This window comes from Delphinus delphis, chromosome 9, assembly GCF_949987515.2.
Source record: "Delphinus delphis chromosome 9, mDelDel1.2, whole genome shotgun sequence".
NCBI classification, from domain to species: domain Eukaryota; kingdom Metazoa; phylum Chordata; class Mammalia; order Artiodactyla; family Delphinidae; genus Delphinus; species Delphinus delphis.
The window spans coordinates 31542110-31560988 of NC_082691.1; the positions used below are offsets into that span (position 1 = coordinate 31542110).

At 38.3% G+C, this 18879-nt stretch overlaps 1 protein-coding gene across 5 annotated transcripts in view; it reads left to right on the plus strand.

The window, feature by feature from the left end:
* The window catches only part of CROT (carnitine O-octanoyltransferase), a 61996-nt gene extending 43719 nt beyond the window's left edge, over positions 1-18277 (plus strand). For 3 of the 5 annotated variants that reach the window (XM_060020356.1, XM_060020355.1, XM_060020358.1), the window contains 5 exons: positions 2300-2423; positions 3927-4005; positions 4095-4188; positions 4311-4430; positions 17312-18277. In XM_060020356.1, the coding sequence (XP_059876339.1) occupies positions 2300-2423; positions 3927-4005; positions 4095-4188; positions 4311-4430; positions 17312-17432 (538 nt within the window). In that variant the 3' untranslated portion in view covers positions 17433-18277. Of the gene's footprint in view, positions 1-2299; positions 2424-3926; positions 4006-4094; positions 4189-4310; positions 4431-5240; positions 6451-17311 lie in introns of those variants that run through there. The other 2 variants (XM_060020357.2, XM_060020360.1) reach the window with 2 other exon arrangements.
* The last annotated feature ends 602 nt before the right edge of the window (positions 18278-18879 follow it).

Consider the following 18879-nt stretch of genomic DNA (forward strand, 5'->3'; position numbering starts at 1 on the left):
GTCTAGTTCTCTCTTCAATTCTGTCAGTGTTTGTTTCATATATCTTATAGCTCTGTTGTTTGGTGCATATATTTTTATAGTTGTTATATATTGATGAATTAAACCTTTTTTCAGTAAATAATGTCCTGTTTGTCTCATTCATCCTTTTTACTTAAAATATATTTTGTCTGATATATATATAGCCACTCCTAATGGAAAAAAAAAATGTATAGCCACTCAAACTCTCTTTTGGTTACTATCTTTTTTCATCATTTTACTTTTAACCTCTTACTGTCTTGGTTTCCAAACAGAATCTCTTGTGGACAGTATATAGATGATGTTTTTTGTTCATCTTGTCAGTCTCTGCCTTTGATTGGAGAGTTACTGATAAGGAGGGAGAATTCTGCCATTTAGCTGTGTATTGTTACATGTTTTTGTTCTTCAATTCCTCCATTACTTTCTTTTTTGGTAGTAGTGATTTTGATTTTTTTTTTTGGAGTGTACCATTTTGATTTCCCTATTCTTTCTTTGTATTTTTTAAGCCATTTTCTTTATGGCTACCTTGGAAATTACATTTAACATCTTAAATTTATAACAACTTAGTTTGCATAATACCAGCTTACTTTTAATAGTATACAAGCACTGTGCTTTTATCCATCTCTGTACTGCCCTCTTTATTTTATCACAGATTACATCTTTTTACATTGTGTGTCCGTTAACATAAATTTATATTACTGTTTTATGTATTTACCCTTTAAGTAAAGAAACTGTTAAACATTGTTGTTCTATCTCCCATGTTTCCAATAAACTGGTAGTTAGATTTGGCAACTTGAGACTAGTAATCGATTATTTTTATTATTTTTTATAACAGTAAGTCAAATAGTATTATTTGTTTCCTATCGCATCCTGTTCAGATGGAGGGTGAGTTCAGTTGTTAGCCAACATCCATTATAAAGTTTCCTCCCTGATTTTTTTACCTAATGGTTTTAGTGGCCATTGATGATCATTACCAAGATCTATTATTTCATTACAGGTTGTAGAGTAGTGATATTTTGTCATTCATTCTTACTGCTTTTATCTTTGTTTTTTAAAGAATGCTATTTTAGTGGTGGTTTAAATTTTTATTTACACTTTCTCCTTCACATTTTGAAAGGATACTGTTTCAGCTCAGGGAGACAGTCTTATAGAAACACTGAACAGAGGAGGCTCAATAGCTGCAGGAATTCCCTGGTGGTCCAGTGGTTAAGACACGGTGCTTTCACTGCCGTGGACCCTGGGTTCAATCCCTGGTCAGGGAACTAAGATCCCACAAGCTGCGTGTCACGGCCAAAAGAAAAAAAACCAACTGTTTGAGCCCTCTTAATGCCCACGTTCAGACCTTTTACTCTTCCGTTTGATTGCTTTAACTCTAAATTCCTATACCAGGAAAGTAAGAGAGCTTTGTACCAAAAATTGTTGTATCATTCTCCACCCCAGGGAAACAGTCATCATTCTAGGGAACTTCTTAAATAATGCTTTTACTTAATTCTAGAGTCATTCATGTTCTGTACGAGGAAACTAAAGGCCAAGGACTCTATTACCCCATATCTTAGTAGCTTAGAACAACAAACATTTATCATCTCACCTTTTCTGTCTGTCAGGAGTCCAGGCACAGCTTAGCTGGGTGCCTCTGGCTTCAGGTCTCTTGTCAGGTTGTAGTCGGGGTGTCAGCCAGGACCGTGTCTTCATCTGAAGGCACCCCTTAAAGAGGATCTGCGTACAGTCTCACTCACATGGGTATTAGTAAGGTTCATTTCCTCCCAAGCTGTTGTCCAGAGGCCTCTCTGTTTCTTGCCACCTGGGCCTCTCTACAGGGCAACTCCCAGCATGGCAGCAGGCTTTCCTCAGAGTAAGGAGATGAGAGAGCTCTCTTTGTAACCTGATTTCAGAAGTGACATCTCATTACTTTTGTCACATTCCTTTCATTAGAAGGAAGACACTAAATCCATCCCACACGCAGCGTGAGGGGTTACACCAGGGCATCTGCAGGAGGCAGGGATCACTGGGGGCATCTCAGAGGCCACCTGCCACAGATGCCAATGTTCACAACCTGACAGCAGCCAAGCCTTTGAAACATTTCCTGTTATACCAGGCCGCAGTACATTTTGCTCTTTGATGTTGAAAACAGCCTCTTTGTTATTGAAAATCTCAGTCGTAGTCTGTATTGTAGAACTTGGTCTCTGACCAAAGCCAGCTTTATTAGGTGAACTCTCTTTGTAATATAACATTAGAGCACTTTCTTTCTCATGATACATTCTCTTATTTTCATTTTTTCTTGTAGCCCTGGTTGCTGCTATGAAACAGCTATGACAAGATACTTTTATCATGGCCGTACAGAGACTGTGCGATCATGTACAGTGGAAGCAGTCAGATGGTGCCAATCCATGCAGGATCCTTCTACCAGTGTGAGTATTTGAAAAGAAAAAATTAACAGGATTTGTCTGTTCTAAAGGAAACTTGGCTCTTAAATAACTAACTTCTTCAAATCCTTGGATCAGTAAAATATTTTCAGACCTTTTTCTCTGGAAACTTACAAACATTTCTTCATTTGCCAGTGAAGTGTATATACTTGGAAAGAATAAGAAACAGGGAAGACCTGATAAGAAGCCCATTTGTGTCATTTTCTAGGCAAAGTAACTTCAGCACCTTGAGTATTTCACTGCTGTTGATCTGCCTTTGGATAACACCCATAAAATGTAGACTCTCCCAAAATGCCTTTAATAGGAAGCTTTTCTTGATGTGGTTGAACATTTTTGAAATCAGATTTTTTGTGTGTGTATTAGAACCAGTACAGCTTTATATGTTTTGTTTTATACTTGAAGCATTTGCACAAAAGGGTAGTTGCTTCCCACTATTTTGGTATTGCATTTGTTTCTTTAGTTTTGATTGACATAGTTATGTATATGTTAACTTATTTTAATTTCATAGAGCTGCTTCATTATCATTTTTGTACAACTATGCTTTTAGTTTTGAAATTGTAATCGCTTCTGTCTTTACACTTGTTGATATCACTTCTGTGCTGCCCACAAGTTTCTGTTTTCTTGTTCTGGGAAAGAAATAATCAAGTTGCAGGGCATATAGGAAAGAAAAGGCAGAGGAAGCGGGTAACAGTAGGGGGGATAGATAGATTGGAAGTTTGGGATTGACGTATACACACTGCTATATTTAAAATAGATGACCAACAAGGACCTACTGTATAGCACAGGGAACTCTGCTCAATATTCTATCATAACCTAAATGGGAAAAAAAATCTGAAAAAGAATGGATAAATGTATATGTATAACTATATCACTTTGCTGTACACCTGAAACTAACACAACATCTTAATCAACTATACTCCAATATAAAATAAAAATTAAAAAAATAAAGGCAGTGGAAGAAGTAAGCAAGAAGACAGAAAAGTTATACATCTCAAGGTCTTCCTCAGAATCTTTTTTCTCTCCAAAATTACCCAAGTTCTAATTACTTTTTAAAAAAATTAATGAATGAATGAATTTTTTGGCTGCGTTGGATCTTCGTTGCTGCATGCGGGCTTTCTCTAGTTGCGGCGAGCGGGGGCTACTCTTTGTTGCGGTGTGTGGGCTTCTCATTGCGGTGGCTTCTCTTGTTGCGGAGCACGGGCTCTAGGCATGCGGGCTTCAGTAGTTGTGGCACGCAGGCTCAGTAGTTGTGTCTCGCGGGCTCTAGAGCGCAGGCTCAGTAGTTGTGGCACATGGGCTTAGTTGCTCCACAGCATGTGGGATCTTCCCGGACCAGGGCTTGAACCCGTATCCCCTGCACTGACGGGCGGATTCTTAACCACTGTGCCCCAAGGGAAGTCCTGCCTAATTCTAATTACTTTGAGCTCAGGTTTTTTGTTTGGTTTCTGTACAGTTTGTTATTGAAGTATCTCTTGATTTTTAACACAGCTTTTTGAGCAGCAGCACAGGATGTTAGAAGCTTTTGCAAAACATAATAAAATGATGAAAGATTGTTCAACTGGAAAAGGTACGTATACTGGGTTTTTTCTGACTTAAAAGAAAATTCTCTTGTGCTGAAGACATTTTTCTAACTTCAGGTTTGGGGTTTTATTGCAGGATTTGACCGTCATCTGTTAGGTCTCTCACTCATAGCAAAAGAGGAATGTCTCCCTGTTCCAGAACTCTTTACAGACCCACTTTTCTCCAGAAGGTAATATAATGTAGTGTTTTGTAGCCTCATCAGTTTCTTTCTTCCTGAATGTTAAAAGCTTTTCAAGAAACAATGTAAGCTTCTGTAAGCCTAGTAAAATATCCTTTCTTTGTGCCATACAGTGGAGGAGGTGGAAACTTTGTTCTCTCAACAAGTCTGATTGGTTATTTAAGAGTCCAGGGAGTGGTGGTTCCCATGGTACACAATGGCTATGGATTTTTCTATCATATCAGAGATGACAGGTGAGGCTGCTTTTTTTATTATTTTTTATTTTAGTATATTTTATTTGCATCTATAAATTTTTTTAGAATAGTATTTTATTTATTTTATTTTTTTTACATCTTTATTATTCTTAACTGTGCTCACTTTTGTTGTTTTTGTCTTTCCTACACTATGATTCTGATGGTGTTGTCATCTGTCATGGGCAATTATTTTTTACGACTTAGGCGTTTAATGCGTATTTGTTTCTCTTTCCTGCTTTTGAGACATTTGGCAAATTAGTCCTTTAGGTGTTTTATGCAGGGCACTGTTTCAGGTTGACTCAGTGATCACATCATCATCCTCCAAAATCAGTACACATATTACCAAATATGTTCTACCCAAGGTATTTGATGACAAGTTCAGATAAAATTTGATGGTCTGTAAATATGTGGTGGTTAGTGTGGTCATAGACAATACTAATGAGACCAAGACAAGAGACAAGGTCAATTAATTTGTGTTCAGAAAAGGATGTTTTACCAATTCAGTTGCATTTCATTTTGGTTGTATGGGGTTTGACTTAAATTTGTGGAAAGAATGAGAAAGAAAATACTAAAACCTGGTAGGGTAAAGAGAGGTGGAGAACAAGGTAATAGCGAATTGACAGAAAGGCTTGGAAAGTCCCCTTTCACAGAGTGTGGCCGTCTCTTCACAGGGATCTGTCAGAGCTTGGGAATTTAGATAATGGGGCTACATATAGCACTGTATGAATAAGAAGAGAGCAGGCTTAGAGGCATTTCAGGTGGAATGTGAAAAATGGGAATAATATGTGTGACACCTTATCTTTGATAAAGGAGGCAAGAATATACAACGGAGAAAAGACAGCCTCTTCAATAAGTGGTGCTGGGAAAAACTGGACAGCTACATGTAAAAGAATGAAATTAGAACACTGCCTAACACCATACACAAAAATAAACTCAAAATGGATTAAAGACCTAAATGTAAGGCCAGACATCATCAAACTCTTAGAGGAAAACACAGGCAGAACACTCTATGACATAAATCTCAGCAAGATCCTTTTTGACCCACCTCCTAGAGAAATGGAAATAAAAACAAAACTAAACAAATGCGACCTAATGAAACTTAAAAGCTTTTACACAGCAAAGGAAACGATAAACAAGACGAAAAGACAACCCTCAGAATGGGAGAAAATATTTGCCAATGAAGCAGCTGACAAAGGATTAATCTCCAAAATTTACAAGCAGCTCATGCAGCTCAATATCAAAAAAACAAACAACCCAATCCAAAAATGGGCAGAAGACCTAAATAGACATTTCTCCAAAGAAGATATACAGATTTCCAACAAACACATGAAAGAATGCTCAACATCATTAATCATTAGAGAAATGCAAATCAAAACTACAGGGCGATATCATCTCACACCGGTCAGAATGGCCATCATCCAAAAATCTAGAAACAATAAATGCTGGAGAGGGTGTGGAGAAAAGGGAACACTCTTGCACTGCTGGTGGGAATGTGAATTGATACAGCCACTATGGAGAACAGTATGGAGGTTCCTTAAAAAACTAAAAACAGAACTACCATACGACCCAGCAATCCCACTACTGTGCATACACCCTGAGAAAACCATAATTCAAAAAGAGTCATGTACCAAAGTGTTCATTGCAGCTCTATTTACAATAGTCAGGACATGGAAGCAACCTAAGTGTCCATTGACAGATGAATGGATAAAGAAGATGTGGTACATATATACAATGGAATGTTACTCAACCATAAAAAGAAACGAAATTGAGTTATTTGTAGTGAGGTGGATGGACCTAGAGTCTGTCATACAGAGGGAAGTAAGTCAGAAAGAGAAAAACAAATACCGTATGCTAACACATATATATGGAATCAAAAAAAAATTGTCATGAAGAACCTAGGGGCAAGACGGGAATAAAGACACAGACCTACTAGAGGATGGACTTGAGGATACGGGGAGGGGGAAGGGTAAGCTGTGACAAAGTGAGAGAGTGGCATGGACATATATATACTACCAAACGTAAAATAGATAGCTAGTGGGAAGCAGCCACATAGCACAGGGAGATCAGCTCAGTGCTTTGTGACCACTTAGAGGGGTGGGATAGGGAGGGTGGGAGGGAGGGAGACGCAAGAGGGAAGAAATACGGGGACATATGTATATGTATAATGGATTCACTTTGTTATAAAGCAGAAACTAACACACCATTGTAAAGCAATTATACTCCAATAAAGATGTTTAAAAAAAAAAAATCGGATGTGGCCAGATGTGGCAAGGCCCCCCACGGTAACCAGAGCTCTCACCCTTGGTCCACTCTGAGGCTGCATTCAGTGTTTAAATGCAATGCTAGGAGACCAGTTCCAGTCTGCTGTACATGATGGAGCGATAAAGTTTTACTGAAGATTTTTTGGAGGAGATGTGGAAGAAGAGTGACATTGCATACCACGTGGCAAACATCACAGCAGTTCCCTTTAAACATCTATGTCCCACCGGAATTTCCTCTCTAAATATCAGCCTTCTGGGACTTCCCTCGTGGTCCAGTGAGCAAGACTCCGTGCTGTGGTGCTCCAAGGACAAGGGTGTTTCAAGGACAAAGGACGACCCTGCCTGAAAACGTTTCAGCGTCACACCCCCTACTGGACTCTTAATCACCCTCCCCACCATGTTGCGATGGTTATGAAATTCCTGAGCCCACCTCGGCGATGGGACCTGTCCCAAATAAGGAAATGCATCTGCCCTGTCCCACTCCCACTCTATAGAAGGAAGGTATATATGCCTCGACCAATCAGTAAATGAAATTTTCACCTTGGACCATTCCTTTGTTCTCTGGCTGTAAAAACTGACTAATAGCACATGTTCGGAATAGGAAGTCAGCCCACTCTTCTGGCAGCGACCGTTCCCTCTAATAAACTCTGTCTTCTTTAAAAAAAAAAATGTGTGACATAGTTCAGTTTCTAAGGTACTGTTTTTCTATTTTTCCTTTTTTAAAGAGTTTACATTCAGTGTTCTTTTTTTCAAAATTTTATCATCTGTCTCCATGTCAAGCGTGATTTGTGCATACCAGGGGTGCTTGTATTTGTTGGCATCCAAGTCTGAGATGATGTATTCCCAGAGTATTCAGTGTCTGTACATTAATCTACAAATTGAAGGTTGAATGATGGATCTTGTTAGCCATGTTTATCCTTTACCAGGTCCAAAATCATCATCATATACAGAGAATAATTAAAGGATTCTAACATATTCTCTGACAAGTCGTGGATGTTACATTGCATGCAGTGATAAGAGTTTAAGCCAGATATGCCTCAGCTCTTTGACTTTTTGAAAAATGTATTTTTAATGATCCTGGAACAGTTTCCATTTGCTTATTCAGGAAATATTTAATGAGAACTTAAAATGTGCCAAGGATTGTTTTAGGTGCTAAGGACACAAGACAGACAAAACCCCTCTCTTAAAGATAGTATTTTCTACTTGGGAAACAGGAACAAGAGCAAACAAATAAGCAGGATAACTGTAAATAGTGACAACGGTTGTAGAGCAAATAATCAAATTGTTGTGGTAATAGAGACAAACTGGTAGAGTCAGAGCACTGCTTTATATAGTACGTGGTCAGGGAAGGTGTCTGAGGGAGGGATGATGAAACTGAGATGTTAAGGATGTGAAGGAATCCGTCATACGAATAACCAGGAAAACAGCTCTCCAGAATCTGGTCCCTGCTTGCTCTCTCCAACTCTGCCACCCTGGCTGGGCCACCGTCTTCTCCCACTTAGGTCGCTGCAACAGGTTCTCTGCGGTCTTCTTGCCGCCACCTGTCCTTCCCTACAGACCATTCTCTACACAGCAGCCCTCATGGCCAAATGGAACTCAACTCGTATTGTTCTCCTACTCAGAACCCGCCGAGGGCTTTTTCTTTCACTCACGCAAGATCCAAAGTCCGCCTGAGAGACCCTACATGATCTAGGTCTCATCTACCTCTCTGACCCTGTCTCCTACAAGGCTGCCACTGATTCCCTTGTACCTTGAACATGCCAGGCAAGCGCCCTCCTCAAGGCCTTCACGGTCATGATTTCCTCGGCTTAGTAGTCTCTTCCTTGAAATACGTGCAAGGATGACTCCCTTATTTCAGATAGGTATTTGCTGTCATCTGAGAGGCCTTCCCTGACCGTCTAAAATAGCATTTTTCCCCCTTCCCCACACACACCTGCTGCATTTTAACCACCGTGTGTGTGTGTGTGTGTACTTATTTGCATGTTACCTATCTTTCCTTCCTAGAATACAGTCCCACAAACATGGTCTTTGTTTTTGTATCCCCAGCTCTGTAACCATACCTCATAAATATGTTGCACTCAGTAAATGTTTCACAATGACTTTGTTGTTTAACGTAAGCATACAGGTGTGAGGGTAGGGAAGAGCTTGGAATTTTAAGGGACAGAGGCACTATGGCTCTACATTAACAATTGAGTGGGAGGGTGGTAGAAGAAGAGATTGAAGAGCAGTAGACAAGAGCTAAATCTGGTAGGGAGGGCAGTGTTCTCAGCCCTGAGTGCACATGAGAATCACCTGGAGAACTTTAAAAACAGCACTCCTGGAGATACTGATTTGGTTGCGGTGGTCAGTTGATGTAGGGCCTTGTAACATGCTAAGGAGTCTGGATTTTCTCCTAAAAATAATAGAAAGCATTTTACCAATTTTAAGCATGAAAGGTACATTTTATTTACATGTGAAAAGGCTCCTTGGCTGTTACGTGCAATATAAATTAGGTGGTCAGTACTATGAGCAAGAATGAGATGAAGGAAAAAAAAATGAGATGAAGGAAATCAGGAAGCATGGATGATACATTGAACAAGGCAGTTGATACTGAGGGTGGAGAGCAGTAGAGGTATTTGAGAGGTATTTTGGAGGTAGAACCAGTAAGATTTACTGATGGATTGCTGATTCCGATGGTGGCATTTACTGGGATGGAGAAAATTAGAGGGGAAATGGCCATGTTAGGGTAGAATCAACAATTTTGTTTTCTACATGGTGACTTCAAGATTTCTGCTAATACAGGAATTTATTATAATTTATATACAAGAGAATATGCCAGTAGGCAGTTGGATATATGTTTGGAGTTCAGAAAAGAGGTCAGATCTCGAAGTGTACATTTATGAGTCATTACTATGTATACACCCAAAATAGTTTTTAAATGAAATAACAATACATGGAAATTCTCTGAAAGGAATTTTTTCATTCACTATTAAGCTTGAAAATGTGTGACCTAAAGAATATTGGTTTACTTTTGAAATAGCATTTTATTTTATTTTATTTTTAGAACTACAATGCCATGTTTATTGTGAAGTGAAATTATTTGTTAGAGGAATTAATGAACACCCAGCATGTGGATATTTGGGCAATAATTTTTTTTTGGAATTTTATTTTTTTATACAGTAGGTTTTTATTAGTTATTTTATGCATATTAGTGTATATGTGTCAATCCCTATCTCCCAATTCATCCCACCATCCCTCACCCCCCCACTTTCTCCCTTTGGTGTCCATATGTTTGTTCTCTACATCTGTGTGTCTGTTTCGGCCTTGCAAACTGGTTCATCTGTACCATTTTTCTAGATTCCAAATATATGCGTTAATATACGATATTTGTTTTTCCCTTTCTGACTTACTCTGTATGACAGTCTCTAGGTCCATCCACGTCTCAACAAATGATGCAATTTCATTCCTTTCTATGGCTGAGTAATAGTCCATTGTATATATGTACCACATCTTTATCCATTCGTCTGTTGATGGGCATTTAGGTTGCTTCCATGACCTGGCTACTGTAAATAGTGCTGCAGTGAACATTGGGGTGCATGTGTCTTTTCTGAATTATGGTTTTGTTCTGGGTATGTGCCCAGTAGTGGGAATGCTGGATCATATGGTAATTCTATTTTTAGTTTTTTAAGGAACCTCCATACTGTTCTCCATAGTGGCTGCTGTATCAGTTTACATTCCCACCAACAATGCATTTGGTGGGAATGCACTGTTGCATTTTCCACACCCTCGCCACCATTGGTTGTTCGTAGATTTTCTGATGATGCCCATTCTAACCGATGTGAGGTGATACCTCACTGTCGTTTTGATTTGCATTTCTCTGATAATTAGTGATGTTGAGCAGCTTTTCATGTGCCTCTTGCCCATCTGTATGTCTTCTTTGGAGAAATGTCTAGTAAGGTCTTCTGCCCATTTTTGGATTGGGTTTTTTTTTTTTTTTTTATATTGAGCTGCATGAGCTGTTTATATATTTTGGAGAAAATCCTTTATCTGTTGATGCATTTGCAAATATTTTCTCCCATTCTGAGGGTTGTCTTTTCGTCTTGTTTCTAGTTTCCTTTGCTGTGCAAAAGCTTTTAAGTTTCATTAGGTCCCATTTGTTTATTTTTGTTTTTATTTCCATTACCCTGGGAGGTGGGTCAAAAAAGACTCTTTATGTCAAAGAGTATTCTTCCTATGTTTTCCTCTAAGAGTTTTGTAGTGTCCAGTCTTACATTTAGGTCTTTAATCCATTTTGAGTTTATTTTTGTGTATGGTGTTAGGTAGTGTTCTAATTTCATCCTTTTACATGAACTGTCCAGTTTTCCCAGCACCACTTATTGAAAAGACTGTCTTTTCTCCATTGTATATCCTTGCCTCCTTTCTCATAGATTAGTTGACCATAGGTGCGTGGGTTTATCTCTGGGCTTTCTATCCTGTTCCATTGATATGTATTTCTGTTTTTGTGCCAGAACCATATTGTCTTGATTACTGTAGCTTTGTAGTATAGTCTTCAGTCAGGAGGTCTGATTCCTCCAGCTCCATTTTTTTCCCCTTAAAATTGCTTTGGCTATTTGAGCTCTTTTGTGTCTTCATACAAATTTTAAGATTTTTTGTTCTAGTTCTGTACAAAATGACATTGATAATTTGATAGGGATTGCATTGAATCTGTAGATTGCTTTGGGTAGTAGAGTCATTTTCACAATATTGATTCTTCCAGTCCAAAAACATGGTATCTGTCTCTCCATCTGTTTGTGTCGTCTTTGACTTCTTTCATCACTGTCTTATAGTTTTCTGCATACAGGTCTTTTACCTCCTTAGGTAGGTTTATTCCTTGGTATTTTATGCTTTTGCTGCAATGGTGAATGGTATTCTTTCCTTAATTTCTCTTTCTGATCTTTCATTGTTAGTGTATAGGAATGCAAGAGATTTCTGTGCATTAATTGTGTATCCTGCAACTTTACCAAATGCATTGATTAGCTCTAGTAGTTTTCTGGTGGCATCTTTAGGATTATCTATGTACAGTATATATCATCTGCAAACAGTGATAGTTTTACTTCTTCTTTTCCAGTTTGGATTCCTTTTATTTCTTTTTCTTCTCTGATTGCCGTGGCTAGGACTTCCAAAACTCTATTGAATAATAGTGGCAAGAGTGGACATCCTTGTCTTGTTCCTGACCTTAGAGGAAATGCTTTCAGTTTTTCACCATTGAGAATGATGTTTGCTGTGGGTTTGTCATACATGGCCTTTATTATTTTTAGGTAGGTTCCCTCTCTGCCCACATTCTAGAGAGTTTTTATCATAAATAGGTGTTGATTTTGTCAAAAGCTTTTTCTGCATCTATTGAGATGATCATATGGGTTTTTTTCTTCAACTTGTTAATATGGCGTATCACATTGATTTGTGTATGTTGAAGAATCCTTGCATCCCTGGGATAAATCCCACTTGTTCATGGTGCATGATCCTTTTAATGTGTTGTTGGAGTGTGTTTGCTAGTATTTTGTTGAGAATTTTTGCTAGTATTTTGTGGAGAATTTTTGCATCTATATTCATGAGTCATATTGGTCAGTAATTTTCTTTTTTTGTAGTATCTTTGTCTAGTTTTGGTATCAGGGTGATGGTGGCCTCGTAGAATGAGTTTGGGAGTGTTCCTTCCTCTGCAGTTTTTTGGAAGAGTTTGAGAAGGATGGGTGTTAGCTCTTCTCTAAATGCTTGGTAGATTTCACATGTAAAGTCATCTGGCCCTGGACTTTTGTTCGTTGGAGGATTCTTAATCACAGTTTCAATTTCATTACTTGTGATAGGTCTGTGCATATTTTCTGTTTCTTCCTGGTCAGTCTTGTAAGGTTATACTTTTCTAAAAATTTGTCCATTTCTTCCAGGTTGTCCATTTTATTGGCATAGAGTTGCTTGTAGTAGTCTCTTAGGATGCTTTGTATTTCTGCGGTGTCCATTGTAACTTCTCCTTTTTTCATTTCTAATATTATTGATTTGAGTCATCTCCCTCTTTTCCTTGATGAGTCTGGCTAAAGGTTTGTCAATTTTGTTTACCTTCTCAAAGAACCAGCTTTTAGTTTTATTGATCTTTGCTATTGTTTTCTTTGTTTCTATTTCATTTATTTCTGCTCTGATCTTTATGATTTCTTTCCTTCTATCAACTTTGGGTTTTGTCTGTTCTTCTGTCTCTAGTTCCTTTAGGAGTAAGGTTAGATTGTTTATTTGAGACCTTTCTTGTTTCTTGAGGTAGGATTGTATTGCTATAAACTTCCCTCTTAGAACTGCTTTTGCTGCATCCCATAGGTTTTGGGACATCGTATTTTCGTTGTCATTTATCTCTAGGTATTATTTGATTTCCTCTTTGATGTCTTCAGTGATCTCTTGGTTATTTAGTAATGTATTGTTTAGCCTCCACGTGTTTGTGTTTTTTACGGTTTTTCCCTGTAATTGATTTCTAATCTCATTGCGTTGTGGTCAGAAAAGATGCTTGATATGATTTCAGTTTTCTTAAATTTACCAAGGCTTGATTTGTGACCCAAGATGTGATCTATCCTGGAGAATGTTCTGTGTGCACTCGAGAAGAAAGTGTAATCTGCTGTTTTTGGATGGAACGTCCTATAAATATCAATGAAATCTAACTGGTCTATTGTGTCATTTAAAGCTTGTGTTTCCTTTTTAATTTTCTGTCTGGATGATGTATCCATTGGTATTAGTGAGGTGTTGAAGTCCTCCACTATTGTGTTACTGTCGATTTCCTCTTTTATAGCTGTTACCATTTGCCTTATGTACTGAGGTGCTCCTATGTTAGGTGCATATATATTTATAATTGTTATATTTTCCTCTTGGATTGATCCCTTGATCATTATGTAGTGTCCTTCCTTGTGTCTTGCAGCATTCTTTATTTTAAAGTCTATTTTATCTGATATGAGTATTGCTACTCCAGCTTTCTTTTCATTTCCATTTGCATGGAGTATCTTTATCCATCCCCTCACTTTCAGTCTGTATGTGTCCCTAGGTCTGAAGTGGGTCTCTTGTAGACAGCATGTATATGGGTCTTGTTTTTGCATCCATTCAGTGAGCCTGTGTCTTTTGGTTGGAGCATTTAATCCATCCACATTTAAGATAATTATTGATATGTGCGTTCCTAATACTGTTTTCTGAATTGTTTTTGGTTTGTTTTTGTAGGTTCTTTTCTTCTCTTTTGTTTCCCACTTAGAGAAGTTCCTTTAGCATTTGTTGTAGAGCTGGTTTGGTGGTGCTGAATTCTCTTAGCTTTTGCTTGTCTGTAAAGCTTTTGGTTTCTTCATCGATTCTGAATGAGATCCTTGCTGGGTAGAGTAATCTTGGTTGTAGGTTCTTCCCTTTCATCACTTTAAATATATGGTGCCACTCCTTTCTGGCTTGTCGAGCTTCTGCTGAGAAATCAACTGTTAACCTTACGGAAGTTCCCTTGTATGTTGTCGTTTTTTCCTTGTTGCTTTTAATAATTTGTCTTTAATTTTTGCCAATTTGATTCCTATGTGTCTTGGCATGTTTCTCCTTGGATTTATCATGCCTGGGACTCTCTGTGTCCTGGACTTGGGTGGCTATTTCCTTTCCCATGTTGGGGAAGTTTTTGATTATAATCTCTTCACATATTTTCTTGGCTCCTTTCTCTCTCTCTCTCTTCTCCTTCTGGGACCCCTGTAATGTGAATTGTTGTGTTTAATGTTGTCCCAGAGGTCTCTTAGGCTGTCTTCATTTCTTTTCATTCTTTTTTCTTTATTCTGTTCCGCGGCAGTGAATTCCACCATTCTGTATTCCAGGTCACTTATCCATTCTTCTGCCTCAGTTATTCTGCTGTTGATTCCTTCTAGTGTATTTTTCATTTCAGTTATTGTATTGTTCATCTCTGTTTGTTTGTTCTTTTATTCTTCTAGGTCTTCGTTAAACATTTCTTGCATCTTCTCGATCTTTGCCTCCATTGTTTTTCTGAGGGCCTGGATCAACTTCACTGTCATTATTCTGAATTCTTTTCTGGAAGGTTGCCTATCTCCACTTCATTTAGCTGTTTTTCTGGGGGTTTATCTTATTCCTTCATCTGGTACATAGTCCTCTGCCTTTTCATTTTGTCTGTCTTTCTGTGGATGTGGTTTTTGTTCCACAGGCTGCAGGATTGTAGTTCTTCTTGCTTCTGCTGTCTGCCCTCTGGTGGATGCAGCTATCTAAGAGGCTTGTGCAAGCTTCCTGATGGGAGGGACTGGTGGTGTGTAGAGCTGGGTGTTGCTCTGGTGGGGAGAGGTCAGTAAAACTTTAATCTGCTTGTCTGCTGTTGGGTGGGGCTCGGTTCTCTCCATGTCAGTTGTTTGGCCTGAGGCAACCCAGCCCTAGAGCCTACCCGGCTGTTTGGTGGGGCTAATGGCGGACTCTGGGAGGGCTCACACCAAGGAGTACTTCCCAGAACTTTGAGCCACAGCCACCCCTGCCTCTTCAGGAGACCCTCCAGCACTAGCAGGCAGGTCTGGTTCAGTCTCCTATGGGGTCACTGCTCCTTCCCCTGGGTCCCGACACGCACACTACTTTGTGTGTGCCTTCCAAGAGTGGAGCCTCTGTTTCCCCCAGTCCTGTCGAAGTCCTGCAATCAAATGCCACTAGCCTTTGAGTCTGATTCTCTGGGAATTCCTCCTCCCATTGCCGGACCCCCAGACTGGGAAGCCTGACATGGGACTCAGAACCTTCACTCCAGTGGGTGGACCTCTTTGGTATTATTGTTCTCCAGTTTGTGAGTCACCCACCTAGTGGTTCTGGGATTTGATTTTATTGTGATCGCGCCTCTACTACCTTCTCACTGTGGCTTCTCCTGTGTCTTTGGATGTGGGGTATATTTTTTGGTGAGTTTCAGTGTCTTCCTGTCGATGATTGTTCAGCAGTTAGTTGTGATTCCAGTGCTCTTGCAAGAGGGAGTACAACATTTTATTTTAAATGTACTGCATGCTCAATGTAAAAAAATTTGTAAAATATGGAAAAATATAGGAACAAAGTTAACATTTCCATTATAAGACATAAGACCATTATCTTTCTAATCTATAATATACATAGATTGTGTGTAATTATTACAAATTTAGATCATATTGTAAATATTTTAGTGTCCTTTTTGTGAATTGCACTCTCACTTAATATTACTTCAAGCATTTCCCAATGCCATTAAATATCCTTTGAGGTATTTTAATGGTTGAGGAATGTCTAGTCTTATGGATTTCATAATTTAACCACTTCCATACTATTTCCAGTTTTTCTCATTACAAATAATGATAGTACTTTATCTTTCCGTATTTCATCACATCATTGCCAGCTTTAGACATTATAAAGCAGTCTGTAGAAATTTTATAGGGAAAAATAACCTAACCTGAATTCTTATGAAGCAAAACATTTTCTCTTTGTTTATTGACATCTGTGTATATTCTTTTGTGAATTGTTCATGTAGGAATGATTGTTCTTTCTATAATTTAAAAATATAACTGAATTTTTAAAAAGTTTAACACATAAATAGAAATCGTTACTCTTTGCAAAGAAATACTTAGATCTTGCTAAATATTTGAGAAGTATATGCACAACATAGCGAGAAAATGCCTACTGATCATGAATCACTATGTGAAAACAAGGCAGGAATTTCTGTAGGTTGCTGTATATCTTTCAGCAAATGTAATCCATTCAAACATTGGTTTCATTATTATATACTGGACCAGAACATGTTTTTATTTTGTTCTGCTTAATCTAAAGTACCTGTCAAAGATACGTACTTTCCAGTCTTAATTTTTAGTGATGTGAAAATTGCATGCCGTCCACAAGCTTTACATTACACAACATTTTGATTTTAACTTGAGCATAATGCATGTTTTGCTGTAGAAAATTTGTGTGTCTGGAAAGGGGAAGGCTAGTTCCAAGAGTGTTAGTAGTGAGGTTTCGGCTCTGAGCCCACCAGAAGCCACGCTTCTTTCCTGTTTGTTTCAGCTTCTTGGGACCACTTTTATCACCTGCCAGATAGGGGATTTCTTCATCAGGAGGATCTAGAAGGATATGGTGGTGGAAGGCATATTTTGGTTTCAGGAGAGTTTCTCTCTGGTTTTTCTAGAAACAGCCTTTCTCTCCTCTTATCCTTCTTTCTCTATTTTATTATTTTTTTACTCTCTTCAAGCACTATATTCTTTTTCTTTAAAAATAGGTCAAGTTTTATTGCAGACAGTGGCATGAATTCATATTCTAACTCATTCCATTTGGGGCATGTTGGTAAGGTCTTTTACGTAAGGTCTTTTATGGGAAGAGGTGAGTTTGTTTAACACAATAAGACCTGACCCCAGAGCACTCTTGAGCTCTGGCTAGTTTTTTGTTTCCTTTTTGTCCTTGGGCTCTAGTCACACAGTAAATTAAGTGTTCCTAGCATTATATATAAATATGGCTATACTTTCTATTGTGTCAGGTTACATTTACCTAATGTGAGCAATAAATCATATTACATATGTGACCAGCCAGATGGAATAAAGGTAATGGCTCTATTCACCATCTCAATTTGGAGCCTTTTTGTGTAGATTTTTGTGTTCTACTTCATCATTTATTATTTGTGCTTCACAGGTTTATTGTGGCCTGTACAGCCTGGAAATCATGTCCAGAGACTGATGCAGAAAAGCTAGTTCAGCAGACTTTCCGTGCTTTCAGTGATATGATGCAACTGATGGACATTGCTCATCTTTAGAGACTAATCATTTAGTAAGCACTTAACAAAACATATCATAAAACTGGATGCTGGGAGTGGGTTGGTGATGTGAGACAGGAAGAGATGTTGACTGAAGGAAACTTGTTGAATGTAGAAATTAGTAGAATTATGCTCTCTAAATTTATTCTGACATAGAAAGTAGAAATATTTTTAAGCTTCCTCTGATGCAGCAGCAATGCAAATTATGACTATAGAACTATGCAAACTTGAAGGTTAGCCTCAACGATGCAAATCTACAGATTTTCACAATGCAAATCTAACTTTTAAATATCTTTGTTGGTACCTATATAGGTAATAAATCTTCTCTCTGAACATCCTCATAGACTCTTATCTTTCAAGCACTTTAACATTTTCTAGTTGCCAAAGGATATGAAATATATGATTGGATGCTAATTTCCCTGAAATCAATGATTCCACATTCACCACAGGGATATAAGTCTACTATGTTTGGGAGAGACCACTACAATTTAGTCTAAAAAAAGTTTATGTTGAACAGACAAAAGAATTCAGTTGTAGTAAGGAGGTTTACACCCTCTGACATGCATGAAAAACCCTAAAAAAATTTATTATAGTATATTGTTATAATTAGTTTTGTGAATATGAAATTAAAGCATTTATATTTAAAATCAGTGACTTTAAAAGGATTAAATACTAAATCAGATTGTCAGGATTTATTTTTCCTTTGTTCTGTTTTGTAGTTTCTATTCTCAGAAAATAAAATTCTCAAAATCATGTAGCTTCTTGTTTGGTGTTTTAGTAAGTGCTTCATTCCTGTTTGACCTTGTACTTTCTGATCAGTTATGTATTGTGTAATAAACCATGCAAAACCTACTGTCTTATGATCATTTCTCGTGACTGTGTTAGTTGACTGTGCCCATTTGGATGGCTCTGCTTCTGTCTTGCCTGAGTGAATTACACCGCTGCCATCACCAGGCTGCTGGGTGAGGCTGGGAAGTCTGAGACAACCTCACCACTGCCTGGGGACTTACTGGCTGGACCTCTCTCTGCATGGTCTTTGATCATTCAGGATTCTAGCCTGGACTTCATACTGGGCAGTGAGAATGTTCCAAGAGTGAAAGGTAGAAGTTCTAAGGCCTGTTTGATTGTTTTTAAATAATATCTAAAGAATTGGGTATTTTAGAAACTGATCGGCTCCTGCAGAGAAACCTCTTTTCACTCATGTTTTTAACATGTTCCTCTAACCTGCCTGAAGTTAAGAATCGTCTGGAATGCTTTTTACAAAAAGATTCCTGGGCCTTACCCACACCTACTGAGTCAGAATTTCTAGGAGCAAATGCCCCATGATCCTTATCAGGCAAGTCTGAGAATAATTACATAAGAGTAGGTTGAATTTTCACCTTGAGTCACTGTGGTAACGTACCCTTTGCCCCACTCCTCTCTTGGTTAACTGAAATTCAGTCTACTG